The sequence below is a fragment of the Ascidiella aspersa genome, chromosome 6 (assembly GCF_963924565.1).
Source record: "Ascidiella aspersa chromosome 6, kaAscAspe10.2, whole genome shotgun sequence".
In the NCBI taxonomy this organism is placed as follows: Eukaryota; Metazoa; Chordata; class Ascidiacea; order Phlebobranchia; family Ascidiidae; genus Ascidiella; species Ascidiella aspersa.
The window spans coordinates 30,660,757-30,684,162 of record NC_139452.1 but is presented as its reverse complement, the minus strand read 5'-3'; the positions used below and the strand labels follow the sequence as shown (position 1 = coordinate 30,684,162).

At 34.0% G+C, this 23,406-nt stretch overlaps 3 protein-coding genes across 3 annotated transcripts; 1 reads left to right on the top strand and 2 right to left on the bottom strand.

The window, feature by feature from the left end:
• Positions 1–3,734: 3,734 nt before the first annotated feature.
• On the bottom strand, positions 3,735–6,687 carry LOC146141259 (ubiquitin carboxyl-terminal hydrolase calypso-like). Its single transcript, XM_083391932.1, has 3 exons — positions 6,507–6,687; positions 5,675–6,045; positions 3,735–5,215 (listed from the first exon to the last, which is right to left on the bottom strand). The coding sequence occupies exons 2-3, from the start codon at positions 6,032–6,034 to the stop codon at positions 4,160–4,162; spliced, it is 1,416 nt and encodes a 471-aa protein (XP_083248058.1). The 5' UTR covers positions 6,035–6,045; positions 6,507–6,687; the 3' UTR covers positions 3,735–4,159.
• An 839-nt stretch (positions 6,688–7,526) lies between these two features.
• Positions 7,527–15,720, top strand: LOC146141258 (histone-lysine N-methyltransferase SMYD3-like). Its single transcript, XM_083391845.1, has 12 exons — positions 7,527–7,735; positions 8,272–8,335; positions 8,842–8,949; positions 9,341–9,401; positions 10,079–10,212; positions 10,489–10,559; positions 11,029–11,131; positions 11,578–11,688; positions 12,272–12,457; positions 13,058–13,146; positions 13,979–14,087; positions 14,541–15,720. Exons 1-12 carry the CDS (start codon positions 7,584–7,586, stop codon positions 14,652–14,654), a joined length of 1,302 nt encoding a protein of 433 aa, XP_083247971.1. The 5' UTR covers positions 7,527–7,583; the 3' UTR covers positions 14,655–15,720.
• A 4,782-nt stretch (positions 15,721–20,502) lies between these two features.
• On the bottom strand, positions 20,503–23,310 carry LOC146141257 (ras-related protein Rab-5C-like). Its single transcript, XM_083392287.1, has 5 exons — positions 22,973–23,310; positions 22,385–22,536; positions 21,453–21,575; positions 21,286–21,379; positions 20,503–20,655 (listed from the first exon to the last, which is right to left on the bottom strand). The coding sequence occupies exons 1-5, from the start codon at positions 23,109–23,111 to the stop codon at positions 20,546–20,548; spliced, it is 618 nt and encodes a 205-aa protein (XP_083248413.1). The 5' UTR covers positions 23,112–23,310; the 3' UTR covers positions 20,503–20,545.
• Positions 23,311–23,406: the final 96 nt, after the last annotated feature.

Sequence of the window (23,406 nt, the reverse complement as noted above, 5' to 3'; positions counted from 1 at the left end):
AATAGCAGCAGATTTATGTCAAATAAGCCAAAACAGCAAGCACGAAAAAATCTAGGAAAGTTATATTTTGTCTCTTGGGTGAAAACAAACATAAATTATCCGTCTGAACCACGCGGGATTTATTTGTTTTTGTTTTATTCAAAAAACACTTTTAAAAAAGTATAAAATTAAGCCCAAGTATTTAATTTATAGTTGATTTTCAACTTTTTGGTGATTAATAAAAACAATTGTTTTCCTTACATATTATTTAAAAAATTAGTTACAATGAAAGCTTTCGTAACACCGATCTAATATACTATGGAAAAATAAGTTTTAAACGAGCACAGTCATGGTAAAAAGTACAGTCGCCTATTGTTTTGCGACCTTTAACCGACGTATATACAAACTGTGTTTTTTCAAGTCTCGCTAAACTAGGTGATAGGTCATTCTCGAAGACGGGTCGTTGCTTCGCCGTATTTGGGCAGTCAATATTGTTTTGGTAGCTTACTAATTTATTTGTATCGTATTTCATATATTCGCTTTATAGTAAAGTGGATTTTACGCCTAATTTAACAACCAACAAGAAGTGTAACTTGGGTACGAAAATCTATACAGATACAAGAGCCTTCCGATAACAATTAACAAACAAAAAATTCATTCAATTTTAATTAGTTAATTGTCGAATGTTCGTAATTGTAAAATCTTCAACCGCGCCATCAACTGTATATCCAAGGTTTTACCGCTATAAAATATATAATACGAAAAACATTATATTATTAAATAACTTTTTAATTTACGTGAATTACCGCGTGGCCGAAAATACTGTTAAACTCTATTTGACGTGCCAGCAAGCAATAGTTTTTACAGGCTTTACAAAAAAACAAATTTTAAAGACTTATATGGGTTTCATCTGCAGGGCCGTGTTCTTTGCGGGATTAATATTAGGTTTCGTATTGTGTGTAAAGGCTTTTATCTATAACCACATCAACCAGGGCTGCTTACCGTACTCCATTATAGATTTTTGTCTTTTTTTATGGTCTACATATCAGAAAATTATTGTCCTTATAGATAAACTATGCACGGATCTGCAATGTAGCTTAATAATAAATGTCAAAGCCAAAACGTTGAGTAAACCAACAGCATATTGATAAAGAAGTTTTGATACAAAAACCTGTAGATTATACGTATTTATGTTGTCTGATTTTTTAAAAAGCTACAATTGTGAACGCAAACCCATTTCTTTTAATATTTTGGGTGGTTATAGGTCAGGGTAAAAAAAAATAGCAAGTGTTTCTCATGTGTGTGCCTCGAGAGGTTATTAAGTGTGCCGCGAAACGTTTTGTAATTTTCAAAAATACATTATTTGTATTACCAATTGGCATTACGCATGCATTTGAGACTTGAACACGCACTATATATTACAAAATTGATAATATATTAAAACATATATTTTGTCGTGTGTTAGGTCGATTGTAAAGTTACCATATTGTTGTTCTGTAAAAAGTGTACCCGTACCGCAAACTATTTAAAATGTTTAAAGTTAGCCTCTAGCTAAAAACTTTGACAACCACTGCACTACAGACAACTACAATTTAGTTTACATTATACGTAACGTTTTGCGCGGTATCACAGTGACTGTGCATTTCAAAGTAAGCTGTATAGCAAGTAACTGCAAGGTTAGGGAGGTGTATAATACCGAGATATCAAGTGAAAATTACCGGTCTGGCCCACAGCAGCGCCACAGGCAAGACGAGGAAATTTTACGACGAAAATACCACTGATAAGATCTGCTGAGCTTTCAGAAGTCTGAATTAAACCAGCGGGTTCGGGACGGGTCTGAGACCGGCAAGACAATTTGCCAGCCCCTGAAATGAAACGTGATAGGGCATTTGGTCGCTTCTCAAAACTCTATAGGTCGTTATTTTGGGTCACTTAACATAACACACTGACGTACAGGGGTCGGTAGGTTTTCGCAAATTTCAAAGCGGTTTGCTAAACCGTGAATCCCCTTTTTGCATGAAAGCACAAAAACAAGAAGTAGATAAAGTAACTGAGATTAAAAGATTGCCCACAAAACACTTGTTTCCAAACTGATTGACTGACATTCTTAAATGTAAAAAGTTTTGTGGAATAACAAATGCATAACTTAATCCATGCTATTTATTTTCATCTGAAATTGATTGAAAAGATTTTTTGTTATTTTAAAGAACGCTTTTGAAAGTATAAGACAAATTCTTAACCGATGGGCGCAAAATTTAAGGACAGTTTTATATCACGGAATATTTTGAGCTTTTTAAAAGGAATTTGGTTAAAAACCACTACAGCTATTTTAGGCTATATACTGCCTTTAAATTTTATGTGCATGTTAGTGGCAATGTGATGCGAACATCCAATCCTATTTATACGACCTAATTCCAACTTTATACCCAACCCAGCACCTGCTTAATGACTAATTTCCGAAACAAGACATCGAGGAGTTAAACATTGGGCCAAACTGGCAATTAGGCAGCCGGCCTAAACGCTAAATAATGCAATTATATTGGACAATAAGCACGTACAGTTTACAAAAGGAAGAGTTACTTAACGCTACTCTAAGTACATTAGGTCCATTAAACAACGTATGACCGCTGGTTGGCCTTAGCGCAGCCTACGGCGTATTAAGTGCAAGTTTAATGTGGTTTAGCTATTTATTACGTAAATATATGGAAGCGTTTAGTTAATTATGGTGTGCTAAAATCGGCTTTTTCGTTGATTTAAATCAATACCGGCACTGAACCGGTGATTGGATAAATCCGATTGCTTGTAAGAATAAAAATCTCACTTAGCTGTAGTAAACGTATTTTGCACTTGAAATCTAGAAGAAATATCAAGCAAATGAAAAACATGATTTTAAAACTTAAACCAGTAATTATAGATTATTTGGTTATTTAGAGACTGGTTCAAACAAACTTTTATCGCGGAATCCCAATCGTTGGAAACCAGCGTGATTTGCTTTTCGTGTTGTGATTATGAGAAAACCTATTTTAAATTCATTCAGTTGCTTATTGCAGCAAAGCGTTGAACACAGTGTAGTTTGATATGTTCAGTTTTGCGTTTATGCCTCAGCTTATTTATAGCGATTTCTTATTTTATGAAAATTTGCACACCTAATTCCAGTATAATTAGACTTAATTTCGTCGCAAGGTATAGGGTTAAATGTACAAAAAATACACTTTAACACAAAAATCAGTTTAAGGTTTTAATTGAGCCGAGACGCAAAAAGCTTATCTTACATTCAGGCTACTCAACAATAAAATTTCCAGACATCTCCAACGTGCTCTTTAGATTCGCCCCTGTTGGTATACCAAGCAAATTGCAAAGTCAAATCGACCCATATTAGAAGCTTTAGCGCCTCTGGTGTCAACATTTTAACGCTAAACCTGTCGCTAGTGCGGCGCCCGAGTCCAACAACACTTGCTTTCACAAACACAGCACTCACAAACGTGTCCTCAAATAAACTGGTGCAAAACTTTTCCTTACTTTACGAGAAATCCACAGATCTAGCTTCTAGCTTCATTTTTCCAACTGACTTTGAATGGCTTGCACTTCTAAATCTGCTTTCTTGGGATCCAGTCTGTCTAATAAAAACACACATTATTATCATAGAATAGTTTTAAAACAAAACAAAAATACCGAACAGGTTTCAAACAAAACCACATTGTGAATCACCAAAAATAACGCTAACTAAGAAAGTGACAAAAAAAAAAGAGATAAAAAAAGAAATAACTAAGGAAACTTTCGGAAATGCTAAACAAAGGTACTTTTTCATTCTCTGGATTTTTATAGTTATCACAATAAATTTTAAAGAACTAACGTAAGATGTGTTAGGCCACAGTTTTTAAACAAGTATGTTAATGTATGTTTCACAAAAAGTAAGACTGTATTGTTCTGTGAAAAACACAAGACAGAAAATTTACAGCACAAAATTCAGAAAGTTGCACACGTGTTTGGTGATTAACAGCTTGCAAAACAGATTGGTGAAGCACAAATACAAACGGTCACCTCGTCACCTTGACCTCTGACCTTGTCGCATTTTCCCCTGCAAATTAGAGTCCGCCGTTCCCTTCACATAGACTTCCACATTCCGTCTTCCACAGCTTATTAGCTTTTCAAATATTAAGAAGATAACAAAAATAAGACCTCATCTTTTTTTCCTTCTCTTTATCTGGGGTCTTCTTCTTCTTTGCAGAGGAACAGTTTGCCGCTTTTTCACGAGGAGGTTCTGATCAAGAAGAGGCGTCATGAGATTTCTTTCCTCCAGCATTGCTAGAAAGAGGCTGATGAATGGAGTGTAATCGTGGGTGCGACGAGCGTCGTCGATCTTGTATTTTTCGCGCTTTTCCATTTCTTCCTTCAGTGAAGTTCTGCACTTAACGATTTCTTCCTTAAAAGCTGGCAAAATGTTTACAGCGGTAAAAATACTCTCAAGTTTTAATTCTGTTTTTTCATCCGAGTCGACATTGATGGGAGCATTTTGCTGCAAATAGTGACTTAAATTGTGCTCTTTGAGCCAAGTTAAAATACCATCCAGGTCAGAAACGGGGTTTGCTGTTGCTTTTTTATCAAGTTTCTGTGAATTTACACATGTAGCATCAGGTTTTGGTAAATCTGTACTTGGTGTAGTTTCATCATTTTGAGAGAAACCATTGTGTATGTTAGTGATAGCTTCACCAGTTGTATCGGAATGCTGCAAAGCCTTCTTCAAAACTTCCAATTCGTCCGAGTTCAGATTCTGAGTCTCTGCAACTCTTGTTATGATCTGCTTTAACTCAGCGATGTTGTCCATCAGCAAATTAAGCTTGGTACGGAAATGCTCGACCTGACACGGAACAACGGCCATCAGATTATTGCGGATGTCGTGACATTGCTCCCCTCCAGTGGCCACACTTATCCGATCACTGACGACCCTCCGAGCCATATCATGCCAGGTTTCATGATCAGGTAAAGGCCCGTGATCGATAGGATACGGTTTTAGTCCGTCAAGCTCAAATAGATGTCCTCTTAGTGGGAGATAGCAAGTGTAGTGGAATGCTTCCATCGTTTGAGTCGACGAAGTTATTCCATTTGGTTTGTCGGACATAGAATCGGACACCGGGTTCGATTCTGGTCTTGCATGCTTACTGTGGGCCAACGCTAACTCTGGGATGTTTCCGATCGCTAAACCCTTCATTTCTGGACTGAAGTTGTCAGTGTCTATCTGTCAACAAGAGTCAAACTAATGTTAGCATAATGTAAAAAAATTCTTGACTGATTTCAAATAGCATTCCTTATAAAACCTAATGTTGCAAATGGATTTGTACAATTCTGGTGTAATTTGAAATTACTAATAACATTATTTTACTTGGCCCAAAAAGGGTAGAAAGTTAAAAACTTTTTTATAACGAAGTATTTTTAAAGTCTAGTAGGTTACCATTTCTTGATTAAGGGTAAAATGATACTTAAATAAATACAACATATATAATACAAAATATTACATTAGCAACACATCATTCTACAATGTATTTTCAAGGTGTATAAAATATCTGATAATAATTTATACAAAGGATATTTTATTTTAGAGAATTACCTTATAGCCAGTTATGACCTAAAATAATATTATAAATAGTTGCATGTTGGATTAAGATGTAATAAATATACGTAAACTCAAAATACGCACCTTTATCCTTGTAAGTAGCGATCCAAGGTCAATGTCTTCACAATTCAACAAGACACTGATAAGTGCGTGAGTCGCGCACGAGTTTGGGACGACTTGTCGAGCGAAGAACATCCCGTTAACGATCTCATCGTTGGTGCAGAACAAATCGTCGGGCGTCTGTTGGATCTTTCTCCTTGATCTTCCAACTTCGCTCCATTTGAAGAGAAAGATAAACCCGAAAACCTTCCCCTGGATCGGCTTCTGAAGATCGTAAACCTCCTCCACTTGGATCCCGTGAACTCCAAAGTCCTCAACAAGCAGCGTAAAAAGTCCAGGATCGCTTTCCAGCTCTTTCCAACCTCCGACCGGGAGTTGCGTCATTTTGTGTTAGGCTGTGCAAAAAAACTTATTAATAAAAAATAAATTTGGAAAAGTATTTTTTAAACAAAATATTTTCATTGCTTTTCTAAAAAAAATTAAATTGGGAAATAGACATCTTTAATTTACAAAATTAACATTTTATTGTTGTGCTGTTGGTAGTATTATTTACCAATAAAAATATAATTATCAAGTATTTTTTAAGCAAAAAGTATTCTTATCGCTTTTGTTAAAAATCCAAGAAGTGAATGTATATTTCATCTATAAAATTTTTGTCTTTTACTTATTTAACATTTCAAAATATTATCTGTTGTTTTTTCAAAAATGTGATTTGGAGCAATTGTAATTTTCAACTGGAAAGACTCCATTCTTCTGTAAGCAAGAGTAAACATTAGATACTTTATTAATTATTTTTTAATTCAAACATGACTAGTAAGGTGTATACTAGAATTCATAAAATGTTAAATCCACTTACATGATATGACTAAAAAGAGCAAAAAGTAAAGCTAGGTCGTCAATTAGAAAAGTGACTGTCTCTATCGATGGAGCATTAGGCAGGAACAAATATTTGCAGAGAATTGGCAATTAAACCGTAAAAACCTTCATTAAACCGTAAAAATCCTTCATTAAACTGTAAAAATCCTTCATTAAACGAATTTTGGACTCATAACAAATTTTGCAAAAACTTTATTATTATTTTGAAGGAACAATTTATCCGGGTCGGTAGGGATGCTTCGTGTGCACTCATGCGGATCTAAGAGAATCACCGGAATGCGCGCTTGGCACACACACGCGTAACATGCGCGTAAACGTACGCACACGCACGCACGCACGTACGCTTCGCACATTGCTTCTGCTGTTAATGTGGGAAGTTCAGCGCCTACTTTTAACCTATTTATCACCTACTTAGATGGCCTTGAAATCACAACAGCAGTATATAAGCAGCGTGTTGCTTTTCAACGGTTTTATAAAGGGCTAATTCGTTAACTAAATTAATTTCTGAACGGTGAATTAATTTCACTTATTTACGAGTTCATTTCGTTTATTCGAATGATATTTTCGTTTAATTGAATCCTTAACTTTTGTTAGCTTTCTAATTTTTGTTGCAAGTCCGTACTTAACTTAATTTATAAATCGTTCGAGTAAGACCCAATTATCTTGATTTAAATTGGTGTTAGATCTTTTTTATATAAATATATTTCATTAAATAAAACTAATAAGATATGCATGAGATGTTGTCTTGTACCATTAGTTACTAAATAGGCTTTTTCCAAAATATTTTTATTATATAGCATAATATGTGCTACTTAACTGTTCTAACAACTTATTCCGGTAATCTTCATCATTAAAAAACAAAACATAAAATCAGGAGAAATTCTGTTCTACAAATAAAGAAATTTATTTAAGTCACTGATTGAAATAGTTAAAAAAAGTACTTGCTAGGACTGAAATGCCTTAAATCTAATTTATTTTGTGTTGTCTGTTTCAGGTTTATCTTACTGGTGCTAATATAATAACTTAACCAAGTTAAGTTACAAGTGAAAGGTTTATCATGATTGAGGTGTTTCACTCGGCCGAGAAAGGCAGAGGTCTTTGTACGAAAGCAAGAATTAATCGCGGTTCGGTCGTCTTATCGTGCGACCCGTTTGTCTACAGCCTGTCAAAATCACAGAAAGGAATTCGGTGTGACCACTGCCTCAAAATGTAAATTTACCAATTATTTTATTATGAATAAAACTTAAAATTAAGTTATTGGCCAAGCATAATATTTAAATGATTATTTAGGACTTTTATAACATTCTGTGTAATAATGTAAAATTTGACCGCATTATTAAATTTGGGCGCTGGTCTAGAATCCTACCACAGTTCTAAAATCAACGCACAAAATTTGAGTTAGGATGCGGGTTAGCGTTTGGGTGTGGGTGGGTCAAGTATTATTATATTCTTTATTTAATAATAATACCTGACCGACTCTAACCCAAACGCTAACCTGTACCCTAACCCAAATGGTGTTTCGTTGTGGTAGGATTCTAGACCAGCGCCTAAATTTGTTCTATCTAATTCATGTTAGTTTTTCCTTTTGTGTCAAATTTTAAAAGGTTAATGTTAGCAGACGTTGAGAGATTCTCTCTATATATAATGCTGATTTATAACATAATGTTTAACATACTATATTTGGTCAAAGCAACCTACCTGTTGTTTTTTCAGAAATCTAAAAGGTCTATACATTTGTTTTTCAGACAAGAAACCTTACTTCGTTGTTCAGGATGTAAGTTCATGAGATATTGTGACCGAAAATGCCAGGTAACTATAAAAATACTAGACATACTAATTACAAGTCTTTTAAGACCTAACTAAAATTTAGTCATTTTATGGAATTTTTAAGAGAAATGTTGAATATACTGCTGCTGACTGGCATTGTAAAATTGTTCATATGACAAAGATATTGTTATACCTACTAATGTTTCCATGACCTTTTCAGGTAAACTTCATCAAGGCAATGAACATAAAATTAGGAACAATATTATTTGCAAGTAATTACACTTAAGATAATGCTTTGACTTGGATGTTTTAGTTAGACAAAGTCGGAATATCCCATATAGAAGTGGTTAACATTTTGAATGTTTCAAATATCTTCCAAAGATGTTAAAAAACAAACAGCTATCCAATATTTTGAAAATGAATAAAGAGATTTTTTAAATGTTAAAAATGTGACCTACTTGCATATTGTTTATCATTGTTCAAGCACTGTAGCTGAAAAAAATAATTTTATTCACTTAATTTGCAGTAAATTATGTTTATTTTTGTAGAAAGGAGCTTGGCACCAACACAAACCTGAATGTGCTGCGCTAAAACGAGTTTCCCCAAAAATTCCACCAGATTTTGTGATTTTACTCAGCAGAGTATTATGGAAATTGGTAAGTTTGAAGTGTTCCTTTATTTGGGAATTTAGGGATGTCCGGTACTTGATATTCAATTCCGTCATTCTGATGCCTATAGCCAATATATCCGATCTAAAACCAATGACACCAGTACTTTGCACAAACAAGCAAATATTGAAATGTATAAAGGCATTTTTGCCAGGTTATTAGGCAAAGTTTGCTGACGAGTTGAGAATTTATCAACCTCCGGGTGTTAGCCTAACATTTTTTTGATCAATTGGTATCAGATCGGCACCTATTTCAACCGTAGTATCGGACAAGTAATAATGCCATCACTCAACATTGGTATCGGCTCCAATCCGATATTATTGGCTTCCCAAGTATATAATTTATTTATGTAAAAATCTGATTATTACTACCATTGCAGGAAGATTCAATGGACGATAACAAGCCTGAAGACCTAATTTCCATCGTGGATTTGGAATCAAGTAAGTTGGACTAATTACTGATGGGGTGCAAACAGTTGTGTAGCTGTTCACACCATTTTATTTCACACTAATTTTTCACAGCTATATAATGTGGACAGAAGTTTAAAGTAGTATTTATTCCTACATTTTGCAATGTCATAATTATATAAGTCAGAGTTTTTTTTCAATGAGCTATAATTTTAACTTTTTAAAATTACTAATAAGCCTGTTAAGTGTTTTACTCTAAAAAATAAAGCCATCATTTTTTTAAACAGCTAAATAGGCTTAAGGTAAAATGGTTTGAAATCCATGTGGCTCTCAAAATGTATCACATCGTAATATTTTGCATTGATGTTACAGACAGAAAAACAACACTACTATGGCTTTAAAAGTTTGTGGCGCTCTTTAAACAGTAGTATAAAGGCACAGCAAAACGGTGCTCATTATTTCTTGGAAATTTGTTGACAACTTTGGATGTCACTTCTATTTCTGTCAATCCTTTTCTGTTTAGAAAAAAGCTTTGCTATCATGCAAGCAAATGCAATTAAACAAAGTTATAATAAAACAATAAACTGAACTTGTCATCATTATTCAAAGATAAAAAATAATACAAGAATGAAAAATATTATTTTTTCTTAATTTAAATGATTTTATAATTCGTTTCAAAGACAATATACATAAACCTATTTTTTAAACAGACTACAGTCGTTTAACGGACGCCCAGAAGGAGGGTTTGGGTTCGTTTGTGGTCGTGCTTCATTCCTACTGGGGCCAGGGAGCCTTACCCCTCCAAGTTCCCGACATAAAAGCTGTTCTGGAACTTTGTGCCAAAGTAAGAACTCAACAACTGAATGCTTAACTCCTCGTTCTAAATTAAAGGCTTTGTTGATTGAACCAAATAACTGCAATTTCCTGCGCTACACGAGTTTTTAGTGTATATGAAAATCTTACTCTATCTTTCAATATTAGAGAAATGTTTAATTTAAGGCTTTTTTTAAATGTTAAATCAGATCTTATTTCTTTTTCTAAAATTGTATGAGATACAATTACTTGAATTACTTCAGTATAAATAGTGTATAAATATATATATATTGCTTTATTTTTTCAGATAAAGAATAATAGTTTTGCTATTTCCGATGAAGAAATGCAATCTGACATTGGGACAGGAGTTTACCTAAGGTAAGATGAACAACAAATGTTAAAACAATAAACTTAGTAATTCAGTGCTTCCTTAAAATCAAAACTGTGGGCGTTGTCTGCCTTATTCCGAAAATGTTGCACTGAATATGTTAAAAATGGAAATCACCTTGACCCTTGCAAGATAAATGTCGACCTTAATTCCCGATCAGTAACAGCAAAATAATTAGCAAAGCTGGCAATTCAGGTCAGACACATTAACCAGATCTTAAAAGATATATATATATTTCGCCAACTAAGGCATCGTCAGTATATCGTAATTCGAATGAATCTGATTCAATTGTTAATGAAAAATATATGAATGGCTGCATTATAGTTCTTACATAAGCCTAAAATCCAATAATTTAGTTGTTCACTGCACTCAAAATACCAGTTTCACAATTGTTGGAAATACATATAGATGCTATAGATTTGTTGAATGGTAGATTATCTTTTTTATTTTATTCTACAGTTGCAGTCTTCTTAACCACAGTTGCGAGCCAAATTGTGTGGCAGAATTCGACCGAATGAGACTCAACATCCGAACTTTGAGGGACATCGAAAAAGATGAAGAGGTTTGTGAACTATATGGAACTGTAACGAGTAAAAATGTAAAATGTGACAATTGGAGAAGTAAAAATCTGTTATTAATTTTGTAAATGACTGAGGCAGATTTAAACAGATTTAAAGTGCAGACAGATTAACATTTTCTATCGGATAGTCAAGGCAACTACATATTTTTATTAAACAACTATAAAATAAGTGCAAAAGAATTAAAACTTATTTAAGTAAGTCATTTCAAATCATGTCTAAATCTACTAGAAATATGATGACTAAAAATATACCATATACTGTAATGTCTTAATATTAATAGTTTTGTAATGTACAAGGGTGCATTTAAGTCTCACATGCTTTCATGTATGCGTGTTTCTAATACAAATAGGTCTTAACCCTCATAGAAATATTATAACTATGATAACACGATTACTACAATAGTTATCAACTTGCAATTTTATTTCAGCTTTTAATCAGCTACATTGACCTGTTTTCCCCGAGCGCCGACAGACAAGAAGAGTTGATGTCGGTTTACAGATTCAAATGCCAATGCCACGCCTGTAAAACACATAAACATGTAAGTGAAACCCAGGTCAAAGCATCAAAGGTCAAAGCATCAACATTTAAAATGGCTGTATATATACTTAGGCTTAGAATCAGGCCTTCTCACTGTGTTAAAATGGAATAAAGAGATATTAGAAACATTCAAAATGCTACCTACTTTTGTATGGACTTGATATTCTTACTACGTCTTACTACAACCTCCATCCATTATGCTCAAAAGCTGTGATGTTTTTAAACTATGGTATCTTGTGCTTAATAAAGAAAGACAAGTTATAATTTGACAAATATCTTGAATTTGGACTTTAATTTAATAGTACATTCAGTAAGATTAAAAAATATTTTCGCAAAATAGACTTTGTATTCAATATTTTAAGCAAACAGTGTGGGTTATTTATATATATACCTTAATGTAAAATATAATAGTAAAACAGTTTTTTGTTTGTTTAGTTTTTTTGTTTTGTATCAAGCTTTGATGTTAGATATATTGGTCCCATTCTAAATTTGAAAATGATGTGGCACTGTTTTAAGACAAATTGTATAAAAATCTTGAATTCTGTCATTGATTTTTTAAGAGGATATTTGTTTTTGAACTTTAGGATTTAGCGATGTTGCAAGATTTCGATTGCTCACCGATGTCGGCCTCAAAAATTGAGTCGGTGAAAAACTTCTTGTGCGAACTCCATGAATTGCGAGACAGTGGAAACTACGGAAAACTTCTCGAGCTTACCGAGGGATACATCAACCGAAAAACTCTCCCCACCCAAAACGTCTACATGGCTAAGGTTGGTCTCTCAACAGAAAGTGTGTTGTAATGTTACAAACAATATTTCATTTTTTGCTGTTTTTTTAATTAATATTATTGACTTGAATACCTGCACTGTGTGTTAATTGTATATGCATGGCTATGGATATTACTACAGAATTTGGTTTAACAATTTTGCTTTTATTGTGTGAGGTCACAGGTTACTTATTTAACACGGCCCCCTAAAATAAATTTGTTTGCATGAGTTTTTACAGTCTGCATGTTTTTTTTTAGGAATTGCGTCATAAATTGACTTATAAATTTGATGATATTTTTAAATGAAACAATTATGTTCATTATCTTCAGTAGAAAGAGAGTGACCCAAATTCATCACTTTTTAAAGATTTCACTAATGTTTTAATTAGGCTTTCACAGACCCTTTTAAACTAGTTCTAGTTCAAAGAACCCCTAGGTTAAAATGTTCTGTTACCTAGTGAATAAAAAGCTATAGATTCAAGTAAACACGTTTTATATTAACCTATTAGTGCAATTTTCTTTAGTTTTACCATAGCTATTTTCCCATTTGATTTCTATCGTTTTCTCGTAAACAACATCAAAACTACTCACTGATATTTACCAGGTGCTTGACTTTGGGATGGATGCTGCGATAGAACGTCACAAGCTCGACCTTGCCTTCCACTACGGAGCCCTGACCCTCACTGCATACAGGTAATACTGTAATATTTGAAAAAAAAAGGATAAAGGGGTTTGTAAAAATTGTGGAACTGTGATGAGTGAATATAAAAAATCTGACGATGGGAAAAGTGTTCATTTAAATATTGTTAGTGGGATGACAATGCTTTTAAAAACTATAGTTTGTCACAAGTAAAGTTATCTTTACAAACTTTAACAAAAAAGCTACAGTCTACTAAAATTTCCCAGTTGTCAGCACTCGCCCTTATATCAACTTCGAATTAAGCTGATCCACCAAGGACTCTCGTCCTGCTTTGTATGCAAATGTTTGGCCAAATGACTTTGGTTCGCTCTTTGAAAGCGCCTGGTATCATATTACTGGAAACATGTGAAACATTATCGTTGTTTAGTTCACCTTTGATAGGCAAAATTACAGATAAACATGTGCTTTAGTAGCTTGATGGGCTACTGTAAATCCTCTAAAAATGAAGTTGTACATACCAATAGGATACAAAGCGCTTTAAGTTTGTCATTATCGTGGGTTAGTGCGCTTTAGAAGACTAAATTCCAGGTATACACATGTCTGTAATCCAGGGTCACGAACTACGACCCGCGGGATACCGCAAAGTATATTTTATATGTTGTCGGGTGCAATTCTAAACTAAAATTTTTGTATGTTCAGAAACAAGCAAATAATTAAATTGGCTTCAATGTTAACGTTATAAAAATTCTTGCAGCTTTATACGCCGCAAGTTTTTTAAAGGCGTTGCAAAAAAAAGTTGGTTTACAGACAGGTTTTGAATCATATTAATTTTGATGCTATCCCCTTGATTTTTCCGTGTATTTATATTTTACTTTTTTCTTGTAGAAAATACCTGCATGAGTGTCATCCAATGACCGGGCTACAAATCATGAAACTTGGTAAAACACTTCTTTACTCGATGAAGGACGAGGATGCCTTACAAATGCTACTTGAGGTTTGTTACAAGTTCTAAATTAAACAGATTTACGTCAATAATTGCCGATTTACAGAGTAGTTATAATATTTGTCATTTAAATGCGCGTTATTTTAACTATTTAGTTGTCATAGCTTCCTCAACATACAAATCACGAGGCCGTATCGTGAAAATAAACGTAGTGTATTTTTTAAATTATAATAGTTTAAGTTACAAAAAGTTTTATTTTTTATGGTGTGGTAAGACGCTCGGCACCTTTGGACTAAAACGTCTTCATTAAAATGGGCTAAGGCATAAACTAGAACGTAATTTGTATCTCCAAAGGCGGGGAAAATTTTGCATTAACAAAGTAAAAACAGGCAAAAATATTAATTTGGGGGCCTTGTCCATATTCCCCCCTGTGTACCCACCACTGACCGATAGTAATTTTTACTGCAACATCTATTTTTTGCTAAAATCCCTTCTATTTCTCAGTCTCTCAAAATCCTGCAAGTGACGCACAGCAAAGACGGGGCCGTGATCCAAGAACTGCGCGAGATGATTGCGCAATGCCAGGCCGAACTACGTCACAAGGATAGAAAGAAGTGACGTCATCGACACAGTAGTGACGTCACTCGAAAAGCGTGCTAGATTTGGCGGACGACGTTTCATAACTTATTCTCTTTTTTTAGTTTCTTTTTCCGTTGCATTGTTGCCATGACGTCATATATCGTAAGGCGGTGCTTCTAAATTTTATTTGGAGATATTTTATTCGTAAACAATTTAAAGATTTACTGGAAAAGTTGTTAGGTTCGAATATTTATCGATATTGTACGGCGAACGGTTGGGTTCAAAACAGTGCTTCTCAAAATTTTGCGGTGAGAATAATTTTATTTTTCATTTATCTTCATTTTATACGAAATGATTAAATTTTGGACACTCCAAAGTTTTTCATGCAAGTTAACCGATTGTGTGTTCACGATTACACTAAAATGCTAGTTTAACTATATATTTTTTGTCGAATCCCAAAATGTAAATAAAAATTGCGTGTAGCTATAATATGTCTTAAAATCGACTTGGTAGAAAATCAAAAAAACGCAATTAACGATTTATAATAATGCACCCTGTAAAAATTTGAGAAGCACTGTTTTTACTTAGCAACCAAACAATAAAAACACTATATCTTAGTTCTTACCAATCCCACCAGAAGCGACCGCCCTACACAGAGCACACCGTACAAAGCAAGTAGTTGTCAATTAAGAAGGCAATCATAAAAGTGCGTTTTAAGTTGTTATTGTTGTTGTATTTCTTGCGGCATCTGAAAGATGCAGTTTTTTACGTGTGGTGCCAATTAAGTTGTTTTTCCGTTTTTTATTGCGAACCCCGTTTCCCAAAAACGTCCTTTCACAGCAAATATAGCTGCACAAATGTATGTAGCCCCCCCCCCCTGAAAATGTAAACATTCGTTGTTTCTGTTCTCTTCAAATTTCCCGTTTAGTGAGAATCCTTCAATATGACCATTTTTTTAATTCGTTTGATGAAAGTGCTCGCAGTTTTGAAAACCTGTTGAACATCGTGTTTCTTTACTGACGAAATATTATTACTTTCCACCAAAGTTGTTTTGCGTGTGACTTATTGCAGCGTCCCAGTCAAGTCATTGATATCAAAATAAACGTTAAACTATATAAATTAGCCAGCTCGTCCGAATATGAACAACAACTTAAAAAACTGTTTCCCTACCGATTCAAAAAGCCTTCTTACCAGACAATGACCCTCTTTGACAAACCGCTTAAATGTATTCAAACTTAGATTGAGGTCACATATTGGTGCCAATCATCGAACCGTAATCTTACGTTCCCTAAGGTTACTTTTTGGACGCCCTGTTTTGTCACTTTGTGACGTCATGTTTGAGATTTTTTCATCGTTTCGGCAAGAAACATTTTCCAAAACGGTCCGAGTGGCGTTATAAATTTGCAGGTATGCCGTACGGGTGAAAAAATGTTAAAATGTTTACAAAACTTTTCTGTTTTAACCAGGTCATCCGGCCAAATCCGTAAATGTATTGGAACAACGATTTCAGTTGCATATTGGGTCACGACAAATAACAATTAGCACAAGTTTTCTAACGAAATTGAAACAATCATATATACACATACACAATGTATTCTGGGTTCAATCCCATGGATATACTGGCCAACGATAACGGTACCCATATATATTGTGAAGTTTTCTAATTTTAGACATCCCGTTATGACGTAACTTTGTGACATCGTCTCTGAAAGTTTTTACGCGTTACTGTAAGAAATTTTTCTATCGTTCCAGTAAAAAGTACGGTATTTAAATTTTTGTGATTTTTTATGCTAAAAGAAAGTCTTTATGGGTTCCTGTAAGAAATACATTTAGGCTACTTTCACGTTTCACTACTAGATCACAGCAAAACAAAAAACGGCGCCAGTTAGGTTAAAATACCCCCCGGCCCCGCATCTTCCAAAAGGCGCCAACGACTTTGCCTTGGTGCAAAGGCGAGGGTCAAAAATGTTAGTGTCAAGACCCAACGCGTTAAGAAACAAGGCGCAACTGTGATGTAACAATAGCTGGGTTAAAGTTCACGTGTCTGAGTGGAGCCGAGCTGGGATGTTGTTTTGTCGCGAGCGGCGCTTTATTGCCGACAACAAACGCGAAAAACGCCGCGGCAGACCTGTGATGTCACAAATACGCAATTGTTGACCATATATTGTGATTTTTTGAGAGGCACCCATTGTAACTAACGGGACTAACATAATAGGCATATTTTATGTTTAACTTGGATATTTTCGGAAATATTAAAGCTTTTAAGATGAGATTTTTACGCATTTACCCCATTGAACAGTTGAATTGCTAGATATAAAAAACTAAACCATTTCTGAAATACTACTATTGTTTCATGAGTCTAATATAGGCCTATTGTTGAAATAGTATTAGCGTAAAGAGTATAACAAAAAAAGAGATTATTTATAATGCTAGCTATTAAAAATTAAAGATAAGTAGTTGTTTTAAGTTTTTGGGTTTTTTAGATTACCTTTTTAGACGCTATTTTTTGTAACTTTGTGACGTCATCTCTGAATAACGGCGCGGGGCGGCGTTTCGATAAATAAATTTGCAGGTATGCCGTACGGGTAAAAAATGTTTAAATGTTCACAAAACTTTTCTGGTTTAACCAGATCATCCGGACAAATCCTTAAATGAATTGGAACAACGATTTCAGTTGCACATTGGGGCACGACAAATAACAATTAGCACAAGTTTCCTGAGGAAACTGAAACATATACAATGTGTATTCTGGAGTCGAACTGGCCAACGATAACGGCGCCCATATATATTGTGTGTTTCCTAAAGTTGAAAATTTCAGACGCCCTATTATGACGTAACTTTGTGACATCATCTCTGAAAGTTGTATGCGTTCCGGTAAAAAGTACGGTATTTAACTTTTAGTGATTTTTTATGCTGAAAATTTTTATGGGTTTCTGTAAGAAATACATTTAGGCTATTTTCACGTTTCACTCCTAGATTGCAACAAAACAAAAAACGGCGCCAGTTAGGTTAAAATACCCCCCGGCCCCGCATCTTCCAAAAGGCGCCAACGACTTTGCCTTGGTGCAAAGGTGAGGGTCAAAAATGTTGGTGTCAAGACCCAACGCGTTAAGAAACAAGGCGCAACTGTGATGTAACAATAGCTGGGTTAAAGTTCACGTGTCTGAGTGGAGCCGAGCTGGGATGTTGTTTTGTCGCGAGCGGCGCTTTATTGCCGACAACAAACGCGAAAAACGCCGCGGCAGACCTGTGATGTCACAAATACGCAATTGTTGACCATATATTGTGATTTTTTGAGAGGCACCCATTGTAACTAACGGGACTAAGCATAGTAGGCATATTTTATGTTTAACGTTGGATATTTTCGGAAATATTAAATCTTTTAAGATGAGATTTTTACGCATTTACCCCATTGAACAGTTGAATTGCTAGATATAAAAAACTAAACCATTTCTGAAATACTACTATTGTTTCATGAGTCTAATATAGGCCTATTGTTGAAATAGTATTAGCGTAAAGAGTATAACAAAAAAAGAGATTATTTATAATGCTAGCTATTAAAAATTAAAGATAATTAGTTGTTTTAAGTTTTTGGGTTTTTTAGATTACCTTTTTAGACGCTATTTTTTGTAACTTTGTGACGTCATCTCTGAATAACGGCGCGGGGCGGCGTTTCGATAAATAAATTTGCAGGTATGCCGTACGGGTGAAAAAATGTTAAAATGTTCACAAAACTTTTCTGGTTTAACCAGATCATCCGGACAAATCCTTAAATGAATTGGAACAACGATTTCAGTTGCATATTGGGGCGCGACAAATAACAATTAGCACAAGTTTCCTGAGGAAACTGAAACATATACAATGTGTATTCTGGAGTCGAACTGGCCAACGATAACGGCGCCCATATATATTGTGTGTTTCCTAAAGTTGAAAATTTCAGACGCCCGTTATGACGAAACTTTGTGACATCATCTCTGAAAGTTGTATGCGTTACGGTAAAAAGTACGGTATTTAACTTTTTGTGATTTTTTATGCTGAACATTTTTATGGGTTTTTGTAAGAAATACATTTAGGCTATTTTCACGTTTCACTCCTAGATCGCAACAAAACAAAAAACGGCGCCAGTTAGGTTAAAATACCCCACGTATCTTCCAAAAGGCGCCAACGACTTTGCCTTGGTGCAAAGGTGAGGGTCAAAAATGTTAGTGTCAAGACCCAACGCGTTAAGAAACGAGCAGCGACTGTGATGTAACAATAGCGGGGTTAAAGTTCACGTGTCTGAGTGGAGCCGAGCGGGGATTGTTGTTTTGTCGCGAGCGGCGCTTTATTGCCGACAACAAACGCGAAAAACGCCGCGACAGACCTGTGATGTCACAAATGCGCGCAATTGTTGACCTTTGGCGAATGAAATATTGTGATTTTTCGAGAAGCAGCCATTGTAACTAACGGGACTAAGCATAGTAGGCATATTTTATGTTTAACGTTGGATATTTTCGGAAATATGAAAGCTTTTGAGATGAGATTTTTACGCATTTACCCCATTGAACAGTTGAATTGCTAGATACAAAAAACTGAACCATTTCTGAAATACTATTGCTGTTTCAGGAGTTGGTTTAATATATAGTTATAACGGTATTAGCGTTAAAAGTATAAGAGAAAAGGGGATTATTTAAATGCTAGCTATTAAAAATTAGAGATAAATAGTTGTTTTAAGTTTTTCGGGATATTCTAGATTACTTTTTTCAGGTTGCCATAGAAATTTAACGTTGTTAGGAACGCTATATTCGCAGACAAGTCATTTTTTTGCAAACTCTCATCTTGTTTTGATCAAAAGTCGTGTTTTGCGTCGATCAGTTACGTTAAAAGACAAAAGACGGACTTAACTCGATAACCTAATCGCATTTAATCCAATGTTACTCGATATCTTTATCAGAGTATCATTGGACGCGATTGGATTATTGAATGGAAGAGTCTGGAACTGTTGTTGACATGGTTTAGCTGCTTTTAGTTCCTTACAAAATGTCAGTGGTTTCCGTTATATATGTATTACAGCTATTAATATTTTTTCTTTGGAATATAAAATTAGGTAGAATTTTGATCGAGTATTATGTATTCTTTTTGTATCGTAAATGAATCACGTTTTCTTTTCAGTAGCAAATCTTGTTGAGAAAGTGTTTTACTGATTGAATCTTAATAAGGAAGTGATGTAAGAGCGATTTAAATGACTCTGCTTAACGGGTAAATAGTTTCAGAAAGTGCCTATAGGCTATTGGACCAGAAAGCTACTTTACGCTTGCACTCGTTATTGATTATACATTGATTTGATCTACTTTGGTGGATCCCAATATATATGTTAAAAAAGGTGTGTTAGTTAACCTAAGCTGTTGAACGGAATACAGAGCACTTACACTTGAAGAAGACACTTTAAGATATTATTGACCTGTCCTAAAGGTCCTATGTTTTGTAATCAATTATATGTTTCTTTGTATTATAGTCTTTTGCTTGGGGTAATATGGCATTTTTGTTGCAAAGAGGCTTGTGCATTGACTATTTACAATTTTGGCGCTGGTCTAGAATACTACCACATTGTTGTCCAGGGGTTTATATTTCTAACAATATTTGGGTTCGAATGGGTCAATTTATACTTTTAGATTTATTTCTTCCTTGCAATTTCAATTGTGACGACTTGGTAAAAAAGTGGTACGACGCTAGACCAGCACTAAAATTGTATTTATCCTATTTGCCAAAACCTATAAAATAGGTTATCAAAATAAATATTTAAAGACTGATTTTATTATTATTTAAACTTGTGCAATGCTACTAACTGGTCTCAAAAAACAAGCTACTTGCAAATCCCAATATAAAGTTTATGTAAATGTAAGCATAAATAAACAAAATAGTTTATAACTAAAAGTAGAGAAAAATCATGGTTAGCAACATCCTTTCTTTGACGAACTTTGTGTTTTATTGAGATTTAATCGACCATTCATTCTCCCAGCTGCTGGTTCATTCCAAGCTTTTTTCGATGCGCAAACTTTTGCTGAAAAAAACATATTTGATTATAATACATATTGGGAAATGCTAACAACTGTTTTTATCAGAGTTTATATACTTAACACAGTGATGCATATCGTCAATTAAAATATGTACTGTGTTTGAAATATTTATCTTCTTATTATATTTTAACCTAACTATAAAACACTTAACTTGAACTTTAAAAGTTAGTAGAGCCATGATCACGGTATGAGTTCGTGAGTTCGAACCTTATCACAGGCTAGAACACTAAACCATTTCTGAAATACTATTGCTGTTTCAGGAGTTGGTGTAATATATACTTAAACTGTATTAGCGTCAAGAGTATAAGAGGAAAGGGGATTATAGAGATAAATAGTTGTTTTAAGTTTTTTAGGATTTTTTAGATTAAATTTTTCAGGTTGCCATAGAAATGCCACGTTGTCAGGAACGCCATATTTACAGACAAGTCATTTTTTGCAAACTCTCATCTTGTTTTTATAAAAAATGCCAAGGTTGAGCTAGTTGATTTTCTTGCCTGACCTTGGCATGTCGTGTCTTTGAATTTTAATGTTACGTTTAATTTTCTGATAGTTGCATGAAAAGTATTATGTAACTAGTTCAGTCTTATTTAGCTTTACAGAGTTCTGTAACTTACCGATTTCTAAGAAGACATTGTCGACATTTTCCCCAGTTTTTGCTGAGGTTTCTGTAAATAGAAGATTCCTTTCTGTCGCATAAGTGCCACCATCCTAAAAAAATAAATATTTCTTTGTATAGGTGTTTGGTTAAATCAACTTTTACCAATTTTTTTTATTGACTTACTTCATAAGGCACAGATCTGTACACCTTTCGGTCTGATTTATTCCCCACCAGAGCAATTACAGCAACTGTATCTGCATTCTCCTTAATTTCAGCGACCCATTTCTTTGCACGGGTAAAACTGTCCTGAAAATTAGGCCATCTTATTTTCCATGAACCACAAAAAAAAATGCACTTACTTATATTGTTTAGAAAATTATTGTAACACTAGGTTGAATTTGTAAGACAGGATTTGTAATGATTTGACTAGTAAAGAGCTTAAACAAAATTGACTTATTTTTGAAAAACTGGCCTAAATTATATTGTGAATATGTAAAACTTTAGTGTAAAGACAGCAAATCATTGATAACAATGTTTTCATTTTTATTAGTCTTTTGTTATATAATTCAGAAAATTGGGTTAAAACATGCTTAATTCATGTAAAATGTGTAAATATCTAACATTGTCATACAAAATTGGACTTAAAACTGTTGATGATGTTATCCTATTTGTAAATATAAATAATATGTTATGGTGTATCCATGTATTACGACTCAGTGTGTTATTCCTTGTGGATATTAACCTTTTTTAGCCACGCCCTACCTGATGCTTTTTTTACCACTTGGTTTCTAAAGAAATAATTTTCTCAAATTTATTTATATAGTAGCCACAGGTTTGGATTATAGGTTGATATATTGTGGCAAAGCATGAATATACCTTAGTCGGCCACAGTATTATTAAACTTGTGTTAATTTTTTAATTCTGCGTCAGACCTAAAAAGTTGTAGCGCAATATTGATAAAATAGTAAACTTTATCGTTGTTTGTTTACCATCAGTCAATTAATAAAAAGGTAATCGTAAAAAATGTTAAAATGTTGTCTAAACTTGTTGATAAACAAAAGAAACGTTTAGAAATATTATTGTGATGCCTAAAGATGCAAAATTAAGATTTGTACCAGGTTTGTGACATCATAAACAATCAGTGCGGCGTGAGCCCCTCTGTAGTACATCGGAACAATGCTCTGAAATCTTTCCAATCCTGCCGTGTCCCAAATGTCAAACTGGAGGATTTTATTGTCTATTGACACTTTCTTCGTTAAAAATGATGCTGTGCAAATTGAAAGAATAGTTAATTGCAAACATGGACATTTTTCAATCAGTAGATTGATAAAAATATAAAATTTCAAGGTGGTCTAGAATTCTACCACTTTTTCTACAAGAACGAAATAAGTTGTCAAAATTAAAATTGTACCCAAACCCAAACTCGCACTCTAACCTAAATAATGTTAGCAATATATCGGACGTAAATATGGTAGGATTCTAGACCAGTACCAAAATTTAAACAAATAATTTTTTTTAAAAGAAATTAAATTGTGTCTTCATTATATTTAAAATTCTTTTATGTTTGGGCAGTTGTTAAACAAAACTGTAAATTTTTTAATTTGAATCATTTTTTTTCAAAATTATTGCCAAACACATTATATGAGAAATTTATTACTAATTAAAAATAAAGACATAGTAGAAGAATATAGAAGAGCTGTTACCTCCTATTGTGCATTTGTAGTTGTCCTGGAAAGTGTTGTTCACAAACTGAAGTACCAAGCTACTTTTGCCCACAGCCTGTTCACCGACCATTACCACTTTGCACTTGTACACGTCATCCAACTTAGACTTGCCTTCCATTTTAATCGCTAGTGATTTAGAAGTCAACTGATATCATTTTATTTTATCTAAGCATTTAGCAACAGGTCTAATATATCACTTATAGTACTTTTCTGATAGTGAAAGCAGCTTTTTTAACAGTTTTCTAACTAGTTTCTGTTTCCAATATTGGCATTGAATTAAAGTAATAATATATATTTATATGCTTAAATGCAAAAGTATTTCCTAGAAATGTAACAGGATTTTTTTACAATTGAAGATAATTAATTTAATTTAGGTTAAGATGTATAAAAAAATCTTAAAATTTCACAAATAC

Coding starts and splice junctions, on each gene's coding strand:
- LOC146141259 (XM_083391932.1), bottom strand. CDS start 6,034: ATGACGCAACTCCCGGTCGGAGGTTGGAAAGAGCTGGAAAGCGATCCT. Junction 5,216..5,674: donor CGCTACTTACAAGGATAAAG/GTGCGTATTTTG, acceptor TCTTGTTGACAG/ATAGACACTGACAACTTCAG.
- LOC146141258 (XM_083391845.1), top strand. CDS start 7,584: ATGATTGAGGTGTTTCACTCGGCCGAGAAAGGCAGAGGTCTTTGTACG. Junction 10,560..11,028: donor GGGACAGGAGTTTACCTAAG/GTAAGATGAACA, acceptor TTTATTCTACAG/TTGCAGTCTTCTTAACCACA. Junction 12,458..13,057: donor AAAACGTCTACATGGCTAAG/GTTGGTCTCTCA, acceptor GATATTTACCAG/GTGCTTGACTTTGGGATGGA.
- LOC146141257 (XM_083392287.1), bottom strand. CDS start 23,111: ATGGAAGGCAAGTCTAAGTTGGATGACGTGTACAAGTGCAAAGTGGTA. Junction 21,576..22,384: donor TTTATGATGTCACAAACCTG/GTACAAATCTTA, acceptor CCTAATTTTCAG/GACAGTTTTACCCGTGCAAA. Junction 20,656..21,285: donor CAATGTCTTCTTAGAAATCG/GTAAGTTACAGA, acceptor TGTTTTTTTCAG/CAAAAGTTTGCGCATCGAAA.